Source organism: Fukomys damarensis, unplaced genomic scaffold (genome assembly GCF_012274545.1).
Source record: "Fukomys damarensis isolate Sample0158 unplaced genomic scaffold, DMR_v1.0_HiC HiC_scaffold_3, whole genome shotgun sequence".
Taxonomy (NCBI): Eukaryota; Metazoa; Chordata; class Mammalia; order Rodentia; family Bathyergidae; genus Fukomys; species Fukomys damarensis.
In genome coordinates, this window is record NW_022900915.1 from 8,608,524 (window position 1) to 8,628,176 (window position 19,653).

The window sequence follows — 19,653 nt, forward strand, 5'->3', positions numbered from 1 at the left end:
AAAAAAGAGAGAGAGAGAGAGAGAGAGAAAGAAAAAGAGAGATAGAAAAGGAAGGGAGGGAGGGGGAGAGAGAGAGGGGGGAAGATAGAAGAGAAAGAGAGAGAGAAAGAGAAAGAAAGAAAGAAAAGAAAGAAAGATCCAACATCCTGGAAAACTCTCCACCCTGGAGAAGATCACTGGTCACCCTGTGGAACTAGGGATACAGCAAGATCAGATGCACATTCCCGAGCTCCTGGCTCTCTTCCCTCCACTTGCCCTCTCAGCCCTGCTTCCAGTTCCCCCAAAACAGGAGTGACTTGTACCTCTGATTGCCTTTGCAGACGGGAAAGCTAAAGCGATACTTCACTGACCTAGAGGCCTTGGCCATGGTCACTGCTGCCTTCTGTCATGACATTGACCACAGAGGTACCAACAACCTCTACCAGATGAAGTGAGTCAGCTCTTCCTGCCTCTCCCACTGGCCCCTCACCCCGTTCTCCCAGGACTTGTTATCCAGGCCTTTGAAGTCCCCACATTAGCTACTCAAGGAGAAGTCCCACTGTGCACTCTTGCCCGTGAGATCTGGGCCCTGTCCCATGATAGACAGAAAAATGACCTCCTGACGATGATCATATCTCAAACACCAGAGCCTGAGAATGTGTTGCCTTGCATTCAAAAGGAACTATTCAGATGTGATTAAGGGGCCAGGTGGACCCCTTTTTGGTCAAAGGGTCCTTTGTGATAAGGAGGCAGGAAGTCACATAGGAGAGAAAATGAAATCCTTCTGGCTCAGAAGTTGGAGGAAGTGGCCTCTAGAAACTGGAAAAGGCAAGGATACAGACCCTCTTTGAGCCTCTAAAAGGCAGGAAGCCCTGTGGACAGGTTCTAGATTCTGAACTCCAGATCTGTAAGGTAATACATTATTTTCAGCCATTAAGTCTGTGGCAGTTTGTTGCAGCAGCAACAGGAAGCTAATATATTAAACTCCTTCACTCTTTCCTTCCCTGTCCTACCTGAAGAATTAATTTGAGCCAGGATGTCAGTAACGGCTAAGTCGTTCATTCACCTTGTAGTATTTATAATGCCACTCATATGGTGTGGTAGGCTCTGTGCTAGTGAAAGAGGTTACCACGGTGAGAAAAACAGGCAGCTCCTGTCCTCACAGAGCTGGTATGGTAGTCATTCAGCCTGTGGAGTGCAGTCATGATCTTGTTGGATCCTCATGGTCATCCTCTGGGCTGGGTGAAACAGGGACCAGTTATCCCCATCCAATGGATGAAAACACTGAGAATTCACTCAGAGCCAACAAGTAAGTCATTAATGGGCACTAAGATTCAATCTTTCTCTAGTTTTTTTTTTTTGTTGTTGTTTTTTGTTTTTTGGTACCGGGGATTGAACTTGGGTCCTTGCACTTGCAAGGCAGGCCACCGAACCACTGAGCTAAATCCCCGGCCCTTTCTCTAGTATTCTTAACACTCCCAGACTGCACAAAGACTAGAGATTGTTTAGGCTAGACGGTTTACATTTTACTCTATGGAAATCTAAGCACAGTGCTTGGCACATAGTGAGTTTATCAAATGAAAAGGGAAATTAACACACTGCTTGTGGGAATTCATAGGGGATCCAGAAATCTCCAAAACAGGACCTTTTTCTGGGAGTAATTATCTGCACTACCCATCAGATTCTCTAAAGAGTCTATGCTCAGAATCACATGTGGAGGAAAAGCCAAAGACACAGTCAGGAGACACGACATCTCGTCTTCATTTTCCATTGTGTCACTCCGTAACCTTTTGCCAGATCTTTCTCATTCCTAGACTTCAGTTTCTCTGCCTACAGAATTAGGAAGTGGCAGGACAGGATAATAAAGTCTTTAGCCTCCACCATAACCATTCCATGCTGATTTTCTGTCTTATTCAGATCCCAGAACCCACTGGCTAAGCTCCATGGTTCCTCCATCTTGGAAAGACATCACTTGGAGTTTGGCAAAACACTTCTGAGAGATGAGGTGGAATGAGGGCCCTGTGCGCTGGCCATAGGACCTGCACCCGGACCCCCATGCTGCAAGAGGCCCCAGTGTCCTCAGGCAGCCTGCTCTCCTTTGGCCTGGGCTGCCATTCTCTCCCCTCACACGGGGTGGCCGCTGGGAGCGGGGTGACTTTGCTGCCAGCCTTGTTCCTCATGTCTTTCCTCTGGTTTTCTCTTTAGAGCCTGAATATCTTTCAAAACCTCAATCGCAGGCAGCATGAGCATGCAATCCACATGATGGACATTGCGATCATTGCCACTGACCTTGCTCTCTATTTCAAGTTGGTGTTTCTTCTTGTTTTAATAGTAACATGATTATAATAACAATAAAAAGAGTACTAATTGATTCTTCTTGTGAACCACGCCCAACTCTACAACTCCAGGAGTTATTTTATTCCCATTCTACAGGTGGGGAAATTGAGAATCAGTGGAAGAGACGGGCTAAAATCAGATTGTAAATCAGAGGCAGATTCTGGGTTAGAACCTAGGTCTTCACTACCCAGCTATGGTTCTTTGAAGCTTGCTGTGCTAAATTTAATAAGCCCCCATCTGAAACAGCCAATGTCAGCAGCCCAGGCATGACCTAATTGTGAGACTTGCCTCCTTTAACAAACTTGTGTGTTCTGTAGGAAGAGGACAATGTTCCAAAAGATTGTGGATCAGTCGAAGACATATGAGAATGTGCAAGAGTGGACACAGTACATGATGCTGGAGCAGACGAGGAAGGAAATCGTTATGTGAGTGGACATGGGGTTAAATTTTGACCCTTATCCACTGGGTCATGAGATGGGAGGCTGCCTGCCAGCCCTCACTGTCTCAGCACAGCCCTGGGACATTGTCATGTGGGAGCCGTCCTCGTAGAAAAAAAAGATGAAGTCCCGCCCCAGTTGCATGGCACACGTTATCATATATGTTTGATCTTTATTTTAGCACAAAAACATAAGACAGCGTATTTTTGTTTTATTTCTCTGTACACAAAAGTACCATATAAGAAGTCTATCAGTTATAAAACCTATGATTTAGGGGCCGGGAATTTAGCTCACTTGCACTGCACCTGCCTTACAAGCACAAGGTCATGAGTTCGATCCTCGGTACCGGGAAAAAGAAAGAAAGAAAGATAGATAGATCTATGATTTAGGTGGTAAAGTAATATAACTTCCACATATTTGATTGATAGCTATATATAACTCAAAATATATAGGCTTGGGACAAGGATGTAGCTCAGAAGCAGAAAGCTTAATTAGCATGCATGAGGCTCTAGGTTTGATTCCCCAGTACCAAACTATATGTGTGTGTGTGTGTGTGTGTGTGTGTGTGTGTGTGTAGTTTACATAGGCTTAACTTTTTAGCTGTTCCTTTATATGACAATGCCCTGCAATTTTAGTTGTGCTATTCACAAATTAGTTATATGATTTACATGAAATTTATAGTGTGTGCATAACTGGCAAAGGGGTTTATAACAGGTGTACAAATCTAAGTTGGCCAGTAAATATTGCCCCTTGGTCTTTTCAGTGTGTTTCCATAATTCAGTTCAATTGATGATAGGGTGAGATGTGTAAATTTGAGGCCTTTTGTGAATACAGTGGACCCTTGACTTATGAACTCAATTTGTTCTCAAGGGCTGGCTGTAGCTCAAGTTGGTCACTGAAGGCTCAGACTCCTTCAAAGTCTCTCTGCTGTATATAGGCAGATCTCAGTGTCCCTAGAGAAGCATTGGCCCAGGATTTCTCAGCGAACCCCACACAGAAAGGATGTTGCAATGCTCCTTCCAGAACTCTTTAAGGGTTAAATCTGTGTCTGAGACCATCTGCAAGCACAAGCGGCTGGCATTTGGGTCATAACTCAAGATTTTGGTCATAAGTTAAAAGTAAAATGGCAGTTGTAACCCAAGTTGTTCATATGTCAAGCCGATTGTAACTTGAGGGTCCACTGTATATGGTCTGTGCTGAGTGGTCCTTGCTTCTCTGTGATGGGTGCTAAGCAGTGAGGGTAGTGGTCAGGAAAGGTCTCAAAGAAAGACAAGGCCTGACCTGGACCTGAAGGAAGCCTCCGGCTGTTTGTTTATTCCTAGATACTTCTGTGGAAATGATGTGTGATTAAGTCACAAGAATTTCAAAGCTCTGCAAGCCAGAAGAGATGGCCCCCAGGACAGGGAAAGGGGACAAAGAGCAAATTGCTCCTTCCTCAGCCCTGCAGTTAACCAACCAGGCCTGATCCTGGGGAGCAGTGTGACCTGTTCCCACTACACGAGGGAGCATACTCACACTGTGGCTGCTAGGAGCTGTCCCACCAGACTTTTTAAAATGGCACAGTGGAAGAATTACATAGCTGGAAGGAACACGGTGTTCTTGGTTGAGGGAAAGCTTAAGATTAGAAAGTTTTCTATCCTCCATAATTAACTATTCATTGAAAATGAATATTACAAAAATCACTTTATTTTGGAAAGAATTAGGAAGTCAGTTTCAAAATTCTTAGGAAAAGTAAGTATGCGAGAATAGCCAGAAAATGCTGAAATAGAAGAGAAATAAAGCAGTTCACCCCAAGGCACGCATAGATGGCCATGTCAATGGGACAGACTTGAAGGACCATATATGTGTTAAAGTAGATTTTAGATTTTTAGTGGATAAATGTTAAAGTTCATAAGTGGTATTGGGACGATGGGGTGGCTCTGTCTTATGTTGTATGTCAAAGTAAATTCCAGATGAATCAAAAAATTTTAAATAATGGGAGGGGATTAAAAGTAATAATTTCACAGTGAGTTTTTTAAAGTATGACCTGACATTCATAAGTTATAAAAGTAGGCAAATTTGACTAAAAAAAAAGTTGAAATTGCTGTGCAACACACACAAAAGTTCCAAGCCAAAGTCAGAATGTAAGTGATAGGCTGAGGAAAAATATTTACAACACTTTTGACAGAAAAACAGCCATTTTCCTTAGTAAGTGTTAATAGAGTCAAAAAAAAAAAAAAAAAAGGACTAACAACAGAAAATGGGCAAAAGGCCTGAACCAACATTTCCTAGAAAAGGAATTACAGTGATGTAAACAAATGAAAAAAATGATGATTTGACTCATGAGAGAAATGCAAAACAGAACTAAATTGAGGTGCAATTATTCACCCACTCCTCTTGATAACAATGAAAGTGTTTAACTCACTGTGTTGGCTGGAGTAAGGGGAAAAAGGCAAACTTCTTCACAGTGGTGGGCATGTAAATAGATATAGTCTTTATGGAAGACAGTGGAGTTACACTATCAAAATCGCAAATGCCCCTACAGTCCCACATGAAGGATTTTCCCCCATGTTCACCAAAGAGTATGTACAAAGGCAGTCATTACCACGTGATTTGTATTCACAAATAAGATAAAAGACAACTTCAATACCCACTGGGGACCATATTAGAGAAGTTATGGTGCTTTCATATAGTAGAATGTCACACAGATTTTGCAAAGAAATGATATCTTATAAAAGATAAAATGTTTGAGTAAAAAAGAAAGAAAGAAAGTCCAGGACAGGCCTTCAGTCATTGTAATCTTAAGCAGAACAGTCTTCTGACAGACATGTCTATCCCCAAAGGAACCCAAAGCCTTGCAAAATATAGATGGCTGGATAGCCTTAAGGGAATCAATGTTCTCTCCCCCTTAATATTGTTTCCTGGAAAAGCTAAAGTAGAGTAGGTCAGCTGTGCCTCACTCTTATCTCACTACAAAATAAAGGCAGTTTCCTTCCCTTCTTGAATTTTCCCACAGCAGCCCATTGACCCAGGTGCAAAAACCTCTGGGCCATCGAATAGAAGAACTATTTGAAATACTGGTGTCTTAAAAGTGTCTTTGGACATTTTTATGATGCAAGGCATCATAAACCCAAGGAATGGCTTCGAGCCTTCCCTGTCTTGTATAGTTGGATAAACACACATTTCTATGCACTCTACACAGAACACTTCTGATGTCGTCACTTATGCAGAAGTTTTCCTGACCCTCTGTGATCCCCAGCTGGATGTTCAGCATTTCACTTCAGCGCTGACAATATCTACTTGGAGTTTCATAAGGTGGGCATCGTTGAGATGCTTTCAAATATACTTACTTGAATTGAGAAATAAAGTCAGACTCTTTCTGACAGATTTCACAAGGTAAAGGACTCATTCCTACTACATTGCCCTGGATTATGATGCAGTCACAGGTCTGAGTTCCACACACTTACGACTAACTGGCTAAAGACCCGGCATTTTCATAGCTCTCTCCTCAAGTTTGATAATTTGCTAGAATGTCTCACAGAATCCAGGAAATCACTTAGCTTACATTCACCAGTGCATTATAAAGAATATGATAAAGGTGAGCTGGGGATTTAGCTCAGTGGAGCCACCACCTGCCTCGAAAGCTCAAGGTCCCAAATTCGATCCCCAGAACCAAAAAAAGAAAAAAGAATATGATGCAGGTTATAGATAATTCAATAAAAGCTACCCAAGGTGAGGCCTGGAGATGCACCACCTTCTGAGCATGTGGATGTGTTCACCAGCCTGGTGGTCATCACGTCCAGCTGTGTTTTCATGGAGCCCAATCTCCAGCTAATGCTCTCTTCCCAGAGATTGGTGGGTGGGGCCAAAAGTTCCAAACCTATAATCACCTGGTCTACCTGGTGACCAGCCCCAACTTGAGGGTATGTAGGGACTTCATCCTCACTGGCATAAACTCAGGTGTGACCAGAAAGACCTCCTTATGTATAACAAAAGGCACTCGTGTTACTCAGAAAACCTATGGTTTTTAGGAGCTTTGCACAAGGACCTGGGGATAGGATTAAGTATGTTTCTTATTATATGACATGTATATACAATATTTTGAAAGCAAAAACAGGGCACTGGAAATGGAGGGTTTTATTCTGGCATGTACAGGAGGTTGGTAGGATCAAAGGCATTTTCATTTAACGATCATACTTCTTTCACAGAATGTATCGCTGTCCAGGGACCATGACATTCCAAGGCACATCAGTAATAAGTAGTGATTTTACCTTTCTTCTTTCTTTCTTTCTTTCTTTCTTTCTTTCTTTCTTTCTTTCTTTCTTTCTTTCTTTCTTTCTTTCTTTCTTTCTTTCTCTCTTTCTTATCTATTTATTCCAAGGCACATCAGTAATAAGTAGTGATTTTACCTTTCTTCTTTCTTTCTTTCTTTCTTTCTTTCTTTCTTTCTTTCTTTCTTTCTCTTTCTTTCTTTCTTTCTTTCTTTCTTTCTTTCTTTCTTTCTTTCTTTCTTTCTTTCTTTATCTATTTATCTACTATCCATCCCATCTGTGATAGTCAGCCTTCCCAGTACTGTGACCATATACCTGAGATAATCAGCTTAACGGAAAGCAAGATTTATTTTGGTTCCATTTCAGAGGTTCCAGTCCCAAGTTGCCTGGCCCTGTTGCTTTGTCCTGTAGCAACACAGTACAACACAGCAGTAATGCATGGCAGAGGAGTTCTCTTTACCTCATGGCAGCCAGAAGCAAAAAGAAAAGAGGGGAAGCCAGGGCCAAATATGTCCTTCAAAGGGCACATCCTCACTGACCTAACTTCCTGCTAGGCTCCACCCCTGAAAGCTTCGCCACTTCCTCACATTGCTGTGGCCTTCAACACATGGGCCTCTGGGGGACAGCCAGGATTTAAACCGCACCTCTATCTGTTAGTCCGTCTGTCTCTCTGTCTATCCATCTAGCTATTCCTGTCCATCCACCTCTACTTTTCTTAGAATTAAAAATGAAAGAGAATAATAAAAAGGAAAAAAAGTAACGAGAAAAGATAAGTTGGTGTCGTTGAGATCCTTTCTAAAATACTTATCGAGTTAAAAGATAAGGTGAGATCCTTTTCTGACAGAAGCAGGTTGGCTGCTTTAGTTGACAGTGGAAGTCTGGCATTCCATTATATGGCAAACATTTCCATACATTGGATGAGTTAAATCTGCATTTTCAAAATGCTTGGTATCTTGGATTAACCTAAGTCTGCTAAGAAAATGTCAGAGGTGTAATGAATAGCCACACGAAAAGTCTTGATTCTGATGTTTGCCTTCAACGAAATGGAAGGAGAATCTAATTGAACTGTCAGCTGATAGATCATTCAGCAGAATCATCACAGTATGATTTTTAACAGTTAGCTTGGAAGGATTCAAAGAATTGAGTGACACTGTTATAACTAAATTTCTATTTGCAGGGTTTTTAAGTACTTGGATTTATAAAAAATGAAAAGGGGCCATAAAACAGTTGCTGATTCTATCCTAGTCTAGATATAGAGATATCTATATCTATCTATAGATATCTATAGATAGATAGATAGATAGATATATTAATTAACTGATTTTTTAAAAAAAAAATAACCCTGTCTTATCTCGTTAAGTGATAAATTTCCAGCCAGGCATGGTGGTACACACTTGTAGTCCCAACACTTGGCTGAGATAGGAGGATCTCAAGTTCAAGTCTAACCTGAACCACGTGGTGAAACAGAGAGAGAGAGAGACAGAGAGAAAGGGGAGACAGAGACAAAGAGAGAAATTTCCAAAATCAAGTTACTTTGAGTGTTTAATAATCATTTATAAAAACAGGTATTACATTTTGGTTAATTGTGTAATAATTTAATCCAAAAATATTTCTCAACACTTGGAGGCTTGTGGCCAAAGAAAAACTTAATTATATAATTTTAATTAATGAGCATACTTGGTTGCAGGTAGTATGAAAGGGTGGCCAATGAAAGACTTTCAAGCTTATGTATTTATATCTATCTATATACATATATATATCTGTACACACAATATTAAGTTAAAATTTTCTGGGGAAACCAAGTTGAAAAATAACTTTAAAGAGAAAAGCTTGTTCAATTTTTTAAAAAATTATGGGATGGGTTGATGGTATCCAATTGCTATGCTTTTTAGATTCTTCTGGGTTTAAAGAATTTTATTTTAGATTGTTAAAATTTGTAATATGCTGTTAGATCTTTTGCAAATATTTAAATATATGATAAAATAGTTTAAGATGTACAAGAAGGTAAGCATTTTTCCAAATCCTTTAAGTAGATCCTAATGAAAAATATGCGTAGCCCTGTGAAGCAGGTTTCCTAGCCTTAGCACTATTAACATTCGGGGTCAGTAACTCTTTATTTTGGATGGCTGAGCCTGTGTGCACTGTAGGGTGTTCAGCACTGTTCCTGGTCTCTACCTACTAGAACCCAGAGGTAACTTCTTCCCAGTTGTCACAGAAATGCCTTTGGATACTGTCAAACATCATGTTAGGGTAAAAAATCCCCGCTGGCTGAGAATCGCTGCTCTAATGCAATTTAGGGCCCATTGATTAGTCTATTAGTTGTGTGATTAAAACTGATTCTCACCTGGATAGAGTGAAGCAGTTCACCCTTGGGGTTTTGCTGCCAGGGACCCTGGGTTCAAGACTTGGCTCCCACTTTAAAGGTGGTCTGACCTTTTGCAGGTTACATCACCTGTCTGTGCCTCAGTTTCCTCAGCTGCTCAGTGAGGGTAATGGTGATAACTATTGTGTGGGTTTTCGTGGGGGCTGAGCTAGGGGTAGGTGAAGTGCTTTGCAACATTGCTTAGTGAGGTAGTGGTAGCCTCTGAAGACATGTATTTGGTCTTTGTCTGAGTTCCTCTTAAGATCCCTGGAATTTCCTGAGTGATAGAAGAGTCTTTTGTTCTAATAAAGTCATTCTCAGAAGGACCTCAGAGAGCTTCCAGCTGGGGTTTGGTCACCAGAATGATCAAGCCTTTCTTAGAAGTGTGACACTTTCCGCTCCACTTCTCACCTCTAGGCAGGAGGGAAGGGCTGGAGATTGAGTTAATCACCAGTACTGAGGGATTTAATCAATCATGCCTATGTGATAGAACATCCATAAAAACCTCTAAATACGTGGGTTCACAGAGCCTCTGGCTGGTGAGGTGAGCACAGCAAGGTGCTGGGAGGCTGCTTGTCTGGAGAAGGGGTAGAGACCCTCCACACACCCCCTCTTGCATGTGTCTTAGGTTGTTCCCGCTTTGTATCCTTTATAATAAACTAGTAAATTTAAGAAAAGCGTTTCCCTGGGTTTTGTGAGCTGATCCAGCAAATTACTGAAACTGAAGTGGGTGATGGGGCCCTCCCAGATCTGGTGACCAAGGAGGTAGGCGTGTGAGTACCTGGGTCCAGCCCCTGCAGCCGCAGTCCTATGGGACTGAAGCCTAAGGGCTCAACACAACTCCAGGTGGTTAGTGTTGGAAGTGAACTGATTGTAAGAAAGAAAAAAATTCTGGAATTACCTAAACTTAGTTACAAGCCAGAGAGGGGTTGGTTCTAGAGGAAAGGAAAGGTGACGAGAAACTATTCAGCTAACAGCTTTAGCCAAATCAATAAAAAATTTTTTATTTTTACTCCACATTCTTAAATGTGTGTTGAAATCATAATTCAAAGCCCCAGTAAGATGACCAGCATGGTGCCATCATATTCTGCCCACATCCCCAGCCATGTGAGAAGCCACAAGAGTTCTCTGCAGACAGCATTCTATTCTCAAACATTCATGGCTTTGTGTTACCCACCCTTCCAGTCTAGCCAGTGAAGGTTAAGATTCCCTCCTTCCCAAAGCTTATAAAAAGTGCTCCTGTCACTGGTCTGGCAGGTATCTTCCAAATCCCACCCAGCCCGGCTGGTGGTGGTTATGGAAATTTGTCCAAGTACCTGGTCTTTTCTTTTTCTGGTTAGCTTCTGTAATGGCTCGATACCCTCCCCCACCCCCCGCATGAAGTTTTTTGGCACATTTAAAGCAAACAATACAGTTACATTTATCATTGGGATCTTGTACCTTTACATGATCTGTCTTGGTTCTTATATTTGACAAACCTTTCTTTCTTTTTTTTTTTTTCAAGAGTAGGAAAAATTTAGAGGGAAATTTAAGAATAGGAAAAATTTAGAGAGAGAAAGAAAGCTTCTGTCTAAGACAGACAGCAGGGAGACCGGAAAGTGGGTTGCCTGCCCACCCCATTTTTCAAAGATGTTTTATACAGCAAAGCCACGTGGCGAGGCTGGTAAACCTATCTTTCTTATTTCAGAGATCCCTTAGTCTCTAGGACTTTGGTTCAACGTGAGAAAACCCCAGCCTCTCTTCCGGTGCTTTGGTTATCTCTGAATGTTTATGTCTGTGAGCTTCCTGCGTTCTGAAGTCCACACATCTGCTCCTTGATGCGTTGGGAGCCAAATGACCTGTCTTGGTTTCCTGTCTATCTTTCCTTGTGTTGCCCTACTGTAGTACTTGTACTCAAGGGCCAAGATGTCCCAGTAACTCTAGAGAGACGGTGTGACTTCCCACCCTCTCCAAGCTCTTTATGTCTCCACTTAATTCCAGCTTTCATGATTTTTCTCAGTAGTAGAGATTGAACCTAGGGCCTTCCCATTAAGCTGTATCCCATCCCTTTGTAATATTTTACTTTGAGACAGAATATCACTAATCACTAAGTTGTTCAGACGAGGCTTGAACTTGTGATCGTCCTGCCTCAGCCTTCCAGATGCTAGGATTACAGCAGGTTTTACACTTGACAGTGACGAGATGTAGAGTTGGAAGGGCTTAGAGATCCTCCAGGGCTGGGACATGAAGCCTGCTCTCTGGTTTTATGTAGCTCATAAGCTAAGAATGGCTATTATGTTTTTAAATGATTGAAGAACAAAAATCAAATGAAGAATATTATTTCCTGAAAAATTATAAGAAATTAAAACTTCTGTATCTAGAAGTAAAATAGTGTGTGTGCACACATGCACACTGAAGGTGGAGCCCAGGACCTTGGGCATGCTAAGCACATGCTCTCTCACTGTGATACTCCCAGCCCCCAAATTGTATCATTTTATGAAGGCCTGAATTCTGACTTCAGAGAGCCCTGGGCACTTTTGGCCTTCTGGTCCCTTCTACTATAAAAGCCTATGACTATGACAATGTTGGCATAAAGAGAAATATAATCCAGGAAGATTTCATTCTTAGGTATAAATTATTATTGTACCTTCTTTTCCGATTTTGAAAGAAAATGAAGAATCAAATATTTTCACAGGTCCTATCAGTGAGGACCTTCAGCACTGCCTCAGGGGTAGAGAAGCTGACTCTGCTTTTCTCTATCCGGTGGCTGCTCGCCAGCACAAAAGCAGAGCTGAGCAGATGCAGTAGAGACCACGTGGCGTGCAAAACCTAAAACGTGTACTGCAGGGCCCTGTGCAGAACAGTGTGCTGACTCCTGACCTAGTGTCTTACAAAGGAGGAAGGTGGGAAGCCCATAGCCAAAGTGGCTCACGAGGTGACACACAGGTATTCACGGAGCATCCGGACATGACCAAGCCGCACCAGCCTCCTGGGGATGGGCAGGGAGGATAAAAGTTCAGTCTCCTTCAGGTCAGCTGGACTGCCACACCCCGTGGTCAGAATGGTTAATTTGATCAAGGTGATGATAAATTAAAAACAATGGGTGCTCAGGCTGGGGATTTAACTCAGTGGTTCTGCCATCTGCCTCGAAAGTGCAGGGTCCCAAGTTCGATCCCTGGTACCAACAAACAATGGGTGCGCGACAGAATCATCTTGTGTGTTACACAGTAACCCTAGGGAGGCATATATTGTACCGCACATAGGAAACTCCTGGGTTTCAACTCTCTTTGATCCACAAAATCAGGCTTTCATAGGATCTAACCTAATAGTCTCATTTTACAAATGGATCGAGGTTGAAAGATACTAAGTTGTTGCTCTGGACACAGCAAGTCAGGAGATGGAAGAAGGGATTCAGCTCTGTCTGACTCTAAACCCTTCTGTTAAACTCCACCCCACTTGCCTTGGTGACTCTGGTCTGTCGGGAAGTTCAGGCTTGAGTTTCTGAGCCCACAAGACCTTTGTTGACTACTCACTCTTCTGCATTATAATCCTGCCATCCTTTACCCCTTCCTGTCCTTTCACCTCCTCCTTCTGTACTTCTCACCTCTAATCTCGCTCAGGCCCTATGGAACGTGTCGCTTAAAGGGCATGCCTCTCTGCGCACTTTTATCAAGGCTCCCTGAGTCTGGACCCTTCCTGGGAAGCCCTGTGGGGACTGAGTGATGGTGTACCTAGCCTGTGCTTAGAGACTGGCATATCAATAAAGAGTTGGAGGGCAGATAATTAAACTAGACCCTCCCCACATAGGCCCTGACCCCTTCACACCAAAACCACTGATCTTTGTGAAGTGCAGATCTGACCTGTCACCTTTCTGTTCAAATCCTCGCAGGCTTTTCCTGTTGCCCTGGATACAGGTCTGCAGGTTGCCACAGTGCCACACGTTGACTGGTTGGCGTGCGTTTAACTCTGGGACACCTCTCATATCACTCCACCTGCCTCCTGAGCTCTGTTCTCCTTCCAGCTTTTCGAATATGCCAGGCTTCCTTCCACCAGGACTTTGGCACTAGGTGCTCTCTTTGGCTGCGGTGTTTGCTCCACTCTCTTCTTTGTCAAGTTAATACCTGTACGCATGCTCCACACAGCATACCAGTTACCAGCTCAGGAGGGCCTTCCTCAGGAAAGCCCTCCCCGATTTCCCTGGTCCGTGATGTATTATCTTCAAGAACAGACCTCCTTTCCTGTGGGGGAGTTGTATGCTCATATGCATTTGTGAGATAACTGTGCCATTCCTCACCATGTCTGCAAGCTCTCCGAGAGCAGGGACTACATGGGCCCGATCCTGCGTGGCATCTGGTGTACATCGCTGTACACAATGGGCAGGTGGATGCTCCTTGACCTGTGACCTGGGGCTCTCTGTCCCATACTCTCCACTGTACCTCCACCACGGTGCCCTTTCTTCTGACCCCCCCCTGGGAGAATGTCTTAGATCTATCTGCGTAAAAGACAACCAGAGACGTTTCTCTCTCACAGTTCTGGAAGCGAAAAGCCCAGGGTCATAGTGGCTGCAGAACTGGTTTGTGATGAGGGCTCTTTTCTGGCTTGCAGACAGGCAGCTCTGATGGTTTCCTCTTGTTAGTTACCAATTCAGTGGTGGGGTTCTGCCCTCATGACTTCATTTAAAACTAATAGTGTTCAAAAGGCCCCACGTCCTAATACCATCACATTGATGTTTAAGGTTTCAATATCCAAATAGGGCGGGGACACATATCCGAGAGCTCCTGTGTACCCCTCAAAGCCCTACTCCTCTTTCACCTGTTAGGGGTCCCCTGAGCATTTGGGTTTTTTTCCTCTGAGTTCCTCCAGTGACTGTGAGCTCTCTGCAGGCCTCACTGGATATTTCATTCCCAATGTGGTTCCTGGGACCCTGGTGCACATCTGGTGGTGATGCTGAAGTAAATGCAACGCCTCATCTTCAGGACAGCAGCCCTCTGTTGGCTCTTCTGCTGTTCCCCCTCTCCTCCTGGGTGTCCTCCCCTCATTCCAGGTGCACGCCAATCTGTGTTGATGAAACACGTTGGATGGGTTTCCTCAGCCTTTGGGAGGGTGCTTCATGTGATCTTTGCTGTCAAGGAAAGCAAACATCCAGCGATTCCCTAAAGCCACGTCTGTGGATTGAATGTGTGGACAGTGACAAGTACCAGGAAGTGAATGCCTCTTGTATGCATAGCTGAGCTAATGTTTGCTTAATCTGTTTGGTAGTTAACTTCATAGGTTCACAGCACTCAACATTAAGCATAAGACACCCACCGGAAACACGAGCCCTATTATGTAGAGAAAGCATATCACAGAGGTGTTTCTAAAAATGTGCGCATCTCTGAAGTCTATCCACTTAAAGGCTGATATGACTTTGTGAGGGATTATATAATTAAATATTATATTCAAATTTATTGGTATTTTATAAGTGACTCTTACAGCCTCACAGAGCTTATATAAAAATTGTGTAATACAGCTGATTGTGAACTCAACGGTGCAACAAGTCAGGTTCAGAGCCCCAGCCCCTGTAACTGCCCACCCCCAGCCCGCCGGACAGGCTCCCCGAGTCGAGTTGGTTCCCCCTCCAGGGCCCCCTCTGTAGGCATCACTTCGAGGAGGCCTGAAATACTGTGGTGCCTCCCACCTCCGTTCCCTCTCTCCTTCTTGGCTCCTTCCCACACCTGTGACACAGCTCGGAGGAGGTGACGGCCGCTCTAAACCATTGTTTGCTCTCCTTGGCTTATTGGGTGCTGTGTGCAGGGAACTTAGCGCCCACACAGCGCGCCCCTGGATTACCTTTTCTGCAGGGCCTTCCCAGTCCCTCCCGCTTGCTCCAATTCTCTGTCCCTTCCTCTCCCTTTGTACTTCCTCCTGCGCCCAGCTGTGCAGGGATTCCTGTCTTGCCTTCCCGTCAGTGTGAAACTCCTTTGAGAGTTGAACTCTGAATCCTCTCTTTCTGCTCCTCCCTCCCACTGTCTGCCGCTCTCGGCCTCCTGATGCTGCTGATCATGTTGCCTTGTACATCCTGCATTTTCAAGCCTATTGCCTCTAGCACAGGATAAGGTGATTCTTTTTATTTTTTTCTCATTGAGTTTATTGGTACAGTCTAGGGACACAGCACAGTTACATTCATTATTGGGATCTTGTACCTCTACATGACAGGCCTTGGTTCTCATTTAGGATAAGGTGATTCTTAAGGAGAGGAGCCAAATATCTCAGATATTATAGTGGTCTATGGCCCTCCAACAGAGAAACAGGTCATCTGTGGTATTTGAGGTACCTGCTAGGAGCAACTAGAAGAAAAAAGTCTAAAAAGGCTCGTCGACAGTTTGGGCAGGAGACAGTAAGAAATAAATTGAAAAATAATGCCGTACACTAGACAAGAGAAAGGGCGTTCTGAAAACGCTGTTAGATTCAAATGAATTTATGGTTATACACTGCCTAGATTGGTGCCTAATACATAATACAAAGCTGAATATGTGCATAACACCCATACTGTGTCTAACTACCTGAAGATTTTTACATACATCATCTCCTTTAATCTTAATACCTTCTTGGTGAGGAAAGTAGTATTATCATTATAGATGGGAAACAGGTTTAGAGAGCCTGGCTTAATGGCTTAGTGTCAAACCTCTGATAATGGACAGAGGCAGGATTTAAATCTATCTGACTTCAAACCCTAGCTACAATGAGGGGAAAAGCCCTTTGTTCACAGTGGGGGTGGAGTCACCTGCTAGTGGGGGCAGAGATGGGAGAGAAAATGGAATTAAGTAGTATGCGTAGCTGTTTAGTGGCCTAGGACTGATGGAGGGTGTTCCTGTGTCCAGGGCCATGATGATGACTGCTTGTGATCTCTCTGCCATCACCAAGCCCTGGGAGGTACAGAGCAAGGTATGGACTCCTGACTCAGGGGACACTCAGGCCAACAGTGATAAAGAGACCTGGACTGTCAGTCCGCTTTTGCTCCATCTTCCTCTGCTATAATGTGGGAATCACTTTAGTGCCTCTCTAATGACAATAAGTGGGCTGTCAGGGCAGGGCCTTTTGCTAAGTTGGAAACACAGGTGGGGTGGGAGTAGGGGCAGGAAGATTGGGGCTGAAGCTCTGTGTGTGTGTGTGTGTGTGTGTGTCTGTGTGTGTGTGAGTGTGTGTGTTGGTGTCTATCTCTTGCAGGTAGCTCTGCTGGTGGCAGCTGAATTCTGGGAGCAGGGTGACTTGGAACGTACGGTGCTGCAACAGAATCCCATTGTGAGTACTCAGAGGAATCGGCCTGTTTTTAGACACGTGTGATCCCATCCTGACCAAGAGATGTGATCAGACCTCGAGATGTGTGACTGTACCTTAGGGTTGACTTTTCACTAATGTAATTCTTTAAGGGTGGTTCCCAGGTCACCATCAACCTCATTCCCTGAGAAAAGGTTAGAGATGCAACTTCAGAGGCCCTGCCCTGCCCGTTCAATGGAGGGTTTGGGGTGGGACTAAATATTAGCGCTAATGAGCCCTCCTAAAGTTTGAGGACTTGCTCTCAAGGTTCCTTAGCTTACTCAACTATGTAGAGCTTGGCACGTGGAGACCTAGATCTATGATTCTCTTTCAGTTCCAGCAGAGTAGGTGCCCACTTCCCTTGACCCTGCTCTGATAAGTCACAGTCATCTGATAAGTGAACTTCTCACTGTTGGAAGTTAACGTGGCTGGGTCACTTAACTGGCTCCCACGGGAGGTAGGGAGCCCCGTCAGAGGGTGTCCTGAAGGCCCTGAGGGCGGAGCTTGGAAGTGCATGTGAGCTTGGAAAGGGTGGGCAAAAGAGAGACCTCTGAGGTGCAAACCACTGACGGGGAGCAGGTTAAATTGAGAGGGTGCACTCAGGATGTGGGGGCTTCCTACGAGGGAGAGTGGAAGGTAGAAGGCGCAGGCAGGGTCCCAACAGGTGCAGCAAGGGCTCGTGGGATTTACCTTTTTTAATGAAGAGAGAATAGTTGAACTTTATGAACCCATCAGCTAACGCTAAGCATTAGCAGCAGTCTGCCATTGCTGTTTTACCTCTTCATGCTGGGGTCCTTTTTACCTTTGGTGGAGCCTTTTAAGTAAATGGCCGGCTCCGTCATTTCTCCCATAAGCACTTCAGTATCTCTAAGAGGTAAGGTCTCCGTACAGACAAGTGCAGACCTGTAACCACAATCCCATCGTACACTCTGTTAACAGTGACACTGAATACCATGTACTCCCCAATATCTGCTCTGTTTCCCCGGTTGAGTAAAAGAATTCAATTGATTTGTTCAAATAAGGATCCAAACAAGAAGCACACAGCCTCCCTCCGCTGTCTCTGAAATCCCTTTTAATCATCAGGTTTCCCCATCCACCACCTGCTCACTGGCCGCCTCTGTGTTTCCTTCTTTTGTACGCTCTTTATTTGTGGAAGGCAGTGGTCTTTTGTTGTGTTGATCCCCCCACCCCGTCCTGGGTTTGGTCAGTTACACCTTCATGGTGTTATGTGACATGTTCTTCTAGTCCCATAGTTCCTGCAAACTGCCAGTCAGATCTGGAATCTTGATGCGTGTAGTTTGTTTGTTTGTTTATTTGTTAAGTAAGAATGCTTCATGGACAGGGTGTGTTCTTCTTGTTGCCCAGTGCAGTTAACTCCTTTTCCCATGTCAGCCCATGATGGACAGAAACAAGGCAGATGAACTCCCAAAGCTGCAGGTCGGTTTCATTGACTTTGTCTGCACCTTTGTCTATAAGGTAGGTCCTCGCCTCCTCAGCCCTAAAAAGATGTCTTTGACAAGCCTGGGCTTCCCAAAGACCTCAGGGATAAGCATCCCTGGCAAATGACCAAGGGGTGATATAATTCCAAAGTGCATTTCCTCACTTGTGGTGCTTGATTCTCAGGACAGCCCTGTGCGGACTGGGCGATGGGATTCCCAGGCTGTAGCCAAGAGGCGGGCACATCCTAACTGCTCAGTAAATAGTTGCAGAACAAATAATTAAACTGTACTGCAGACAGGAGACGTGTGTCCGCCTAACTTCCAGAGCCGTGGAAATGGGATAGGCCAGGGTCATTGGAAAGACAATCAGGACTTCCTCTTTGAGCTCTTGGTTTAAGGTTAATGTTTCCCTTTTGAGAAACCCACTGCTCCCAAATCCTTCTCCACTATCTACCTCCCTCTTTTAACTTTTATTTTTCCCACATTACACACTAGGGGACAGAAGTCGGAGACGAGCCATTACAGGGCCAGTGTCACTGGGCTTAGCCACGAGCAAGGATCAGAGCTGGGACCCTTGAGCCCTAGTCCAGTGCTAGGGGAGCTGCAGCTCTTTTGTCAGGAAGGAGAGGCTCTCACATCTCTGGTGTATGGTGGACTAAGTGAGGTCCTGTGTCAGCAGGGCAGAGCAGCTCGCTCTACGGCAGCAATGTCGTGAGATGAGGGTCTGGTTCAGCATGTTCCTGCGCAGTCAGTCTGGTACTGCGGTCACAGTTGCTACTGTCCCTGTCCTCATTTCTGCCTGCAGGTGACCTCTGCCCGAGGTCACACCACTTGTGACAGAGCCTAGATCCCACCCCAGGCAACTCCGAGCACAGCTGGCTCTGGGTGGAGTAGAGCTGTAGTGGGTCCTCACTGCGGGCAAATCTACTCCGGCCGTCTGCAAAGGGAGGAGTGATGAGACTTGTTTTCTCACCTCAAAGGAGCCTTTGAAGACCAAGGGAGACACATTGCTTCCACAGGCTGTAGTCTGCTGTGCTCAAGGCAGTATTGTAATCCTGAGACGTGTGAGAACTCTTAATCATCTCAACCTCCTGATTTCACTCACAGTATTTACTGAGGGTCTTTGTGTCCCAGAGCCTGGACTAGGGCAAGGCTACCCCAGGAGACCAGGCAGTCCCTGTCCCTACCTTCTCCAGGGTGCCAACCTTGGTGGAGGCCAGCAGCAGGCGTCATGATGAGGAAGTAAGATGTGGTGAAAGGGGGTTTGGGGAGCGTTTGACACAGGACTCAGTTTACCTAGGGGATCAGAAGAGGCTTTCCTGAGGAAGTGACAGTCAGCTAGAGCCCTCCAGAAAGGGAAGAGCTTACAGTTCCTGCAGGGAACACTCAGGAACCGAGACCTGCAGTGCCTGGGGACTCAAGACGGCAGAGCGCAGGAGGACGCTGGGCCGTGGAGGGGTGGGGACACCGTGGGAAGGTGCTTGTGCTTCCTGAAGGCAGGGGCTCTGGGCAGGAGTGGCAAGGACTCGGTGGTGTAGCCGGGGCGCTGCAGTGTCCGCTCATTCCAGTTCGGC

The 19,653-nt window shown here is 44.8% G+C and overlaps 1 protein-coding gene across 11 annotated transcripts in view; it reads left to right on the forward strand.

The window, feature by feature from the left end:
* Pde6a (phosphodiesterase 6A) overlaps window positions 1-19,653 on the forward strand; it is a 103,574-nt gene that overhangs the window by 82,417 nt on the left and 1,504 nt on the right. For 4 of the 11 annotated variants that reach the window (XM_010627155.2, XM_010627156.3, XM_010627153.2 and 1 more), the window contains 7 exons: window positions 321-430; window positions 1,897-1,984; window positions 2,185-2,285; window positions 2,634-2,741; window positions 16,205-16,268; window positions 16,551-16,625; window positions 18,033-18,116. In XM_010627155.2, the coding sequence (XP_010625457.1) occupies window positions 321-430; window positions 1,897-1,984; window positions 2,185-2,285; window positions 2,634-2,741; window positions 16,205-16,268; window positions 16,551-16,625; window positions 18,033-18,116 (630 nt within the window). Of the gene's footprint in view, window positions 1-320; window positions 431-1,896; window positions 1,985-2,184; window positions 2,286-2,633; window positions 2,742-5,934; window positions 6,043-16,204; window positions 16,269-16,550; window positions 16,626-18,005; window positions 18,117-19,653 lie in introns of those variants that run through there. The other 7 variants (XR_780822.2, XM_010627149.2, XM_010627152.1 and 4 more) reach the window with 7 other exon arrangements.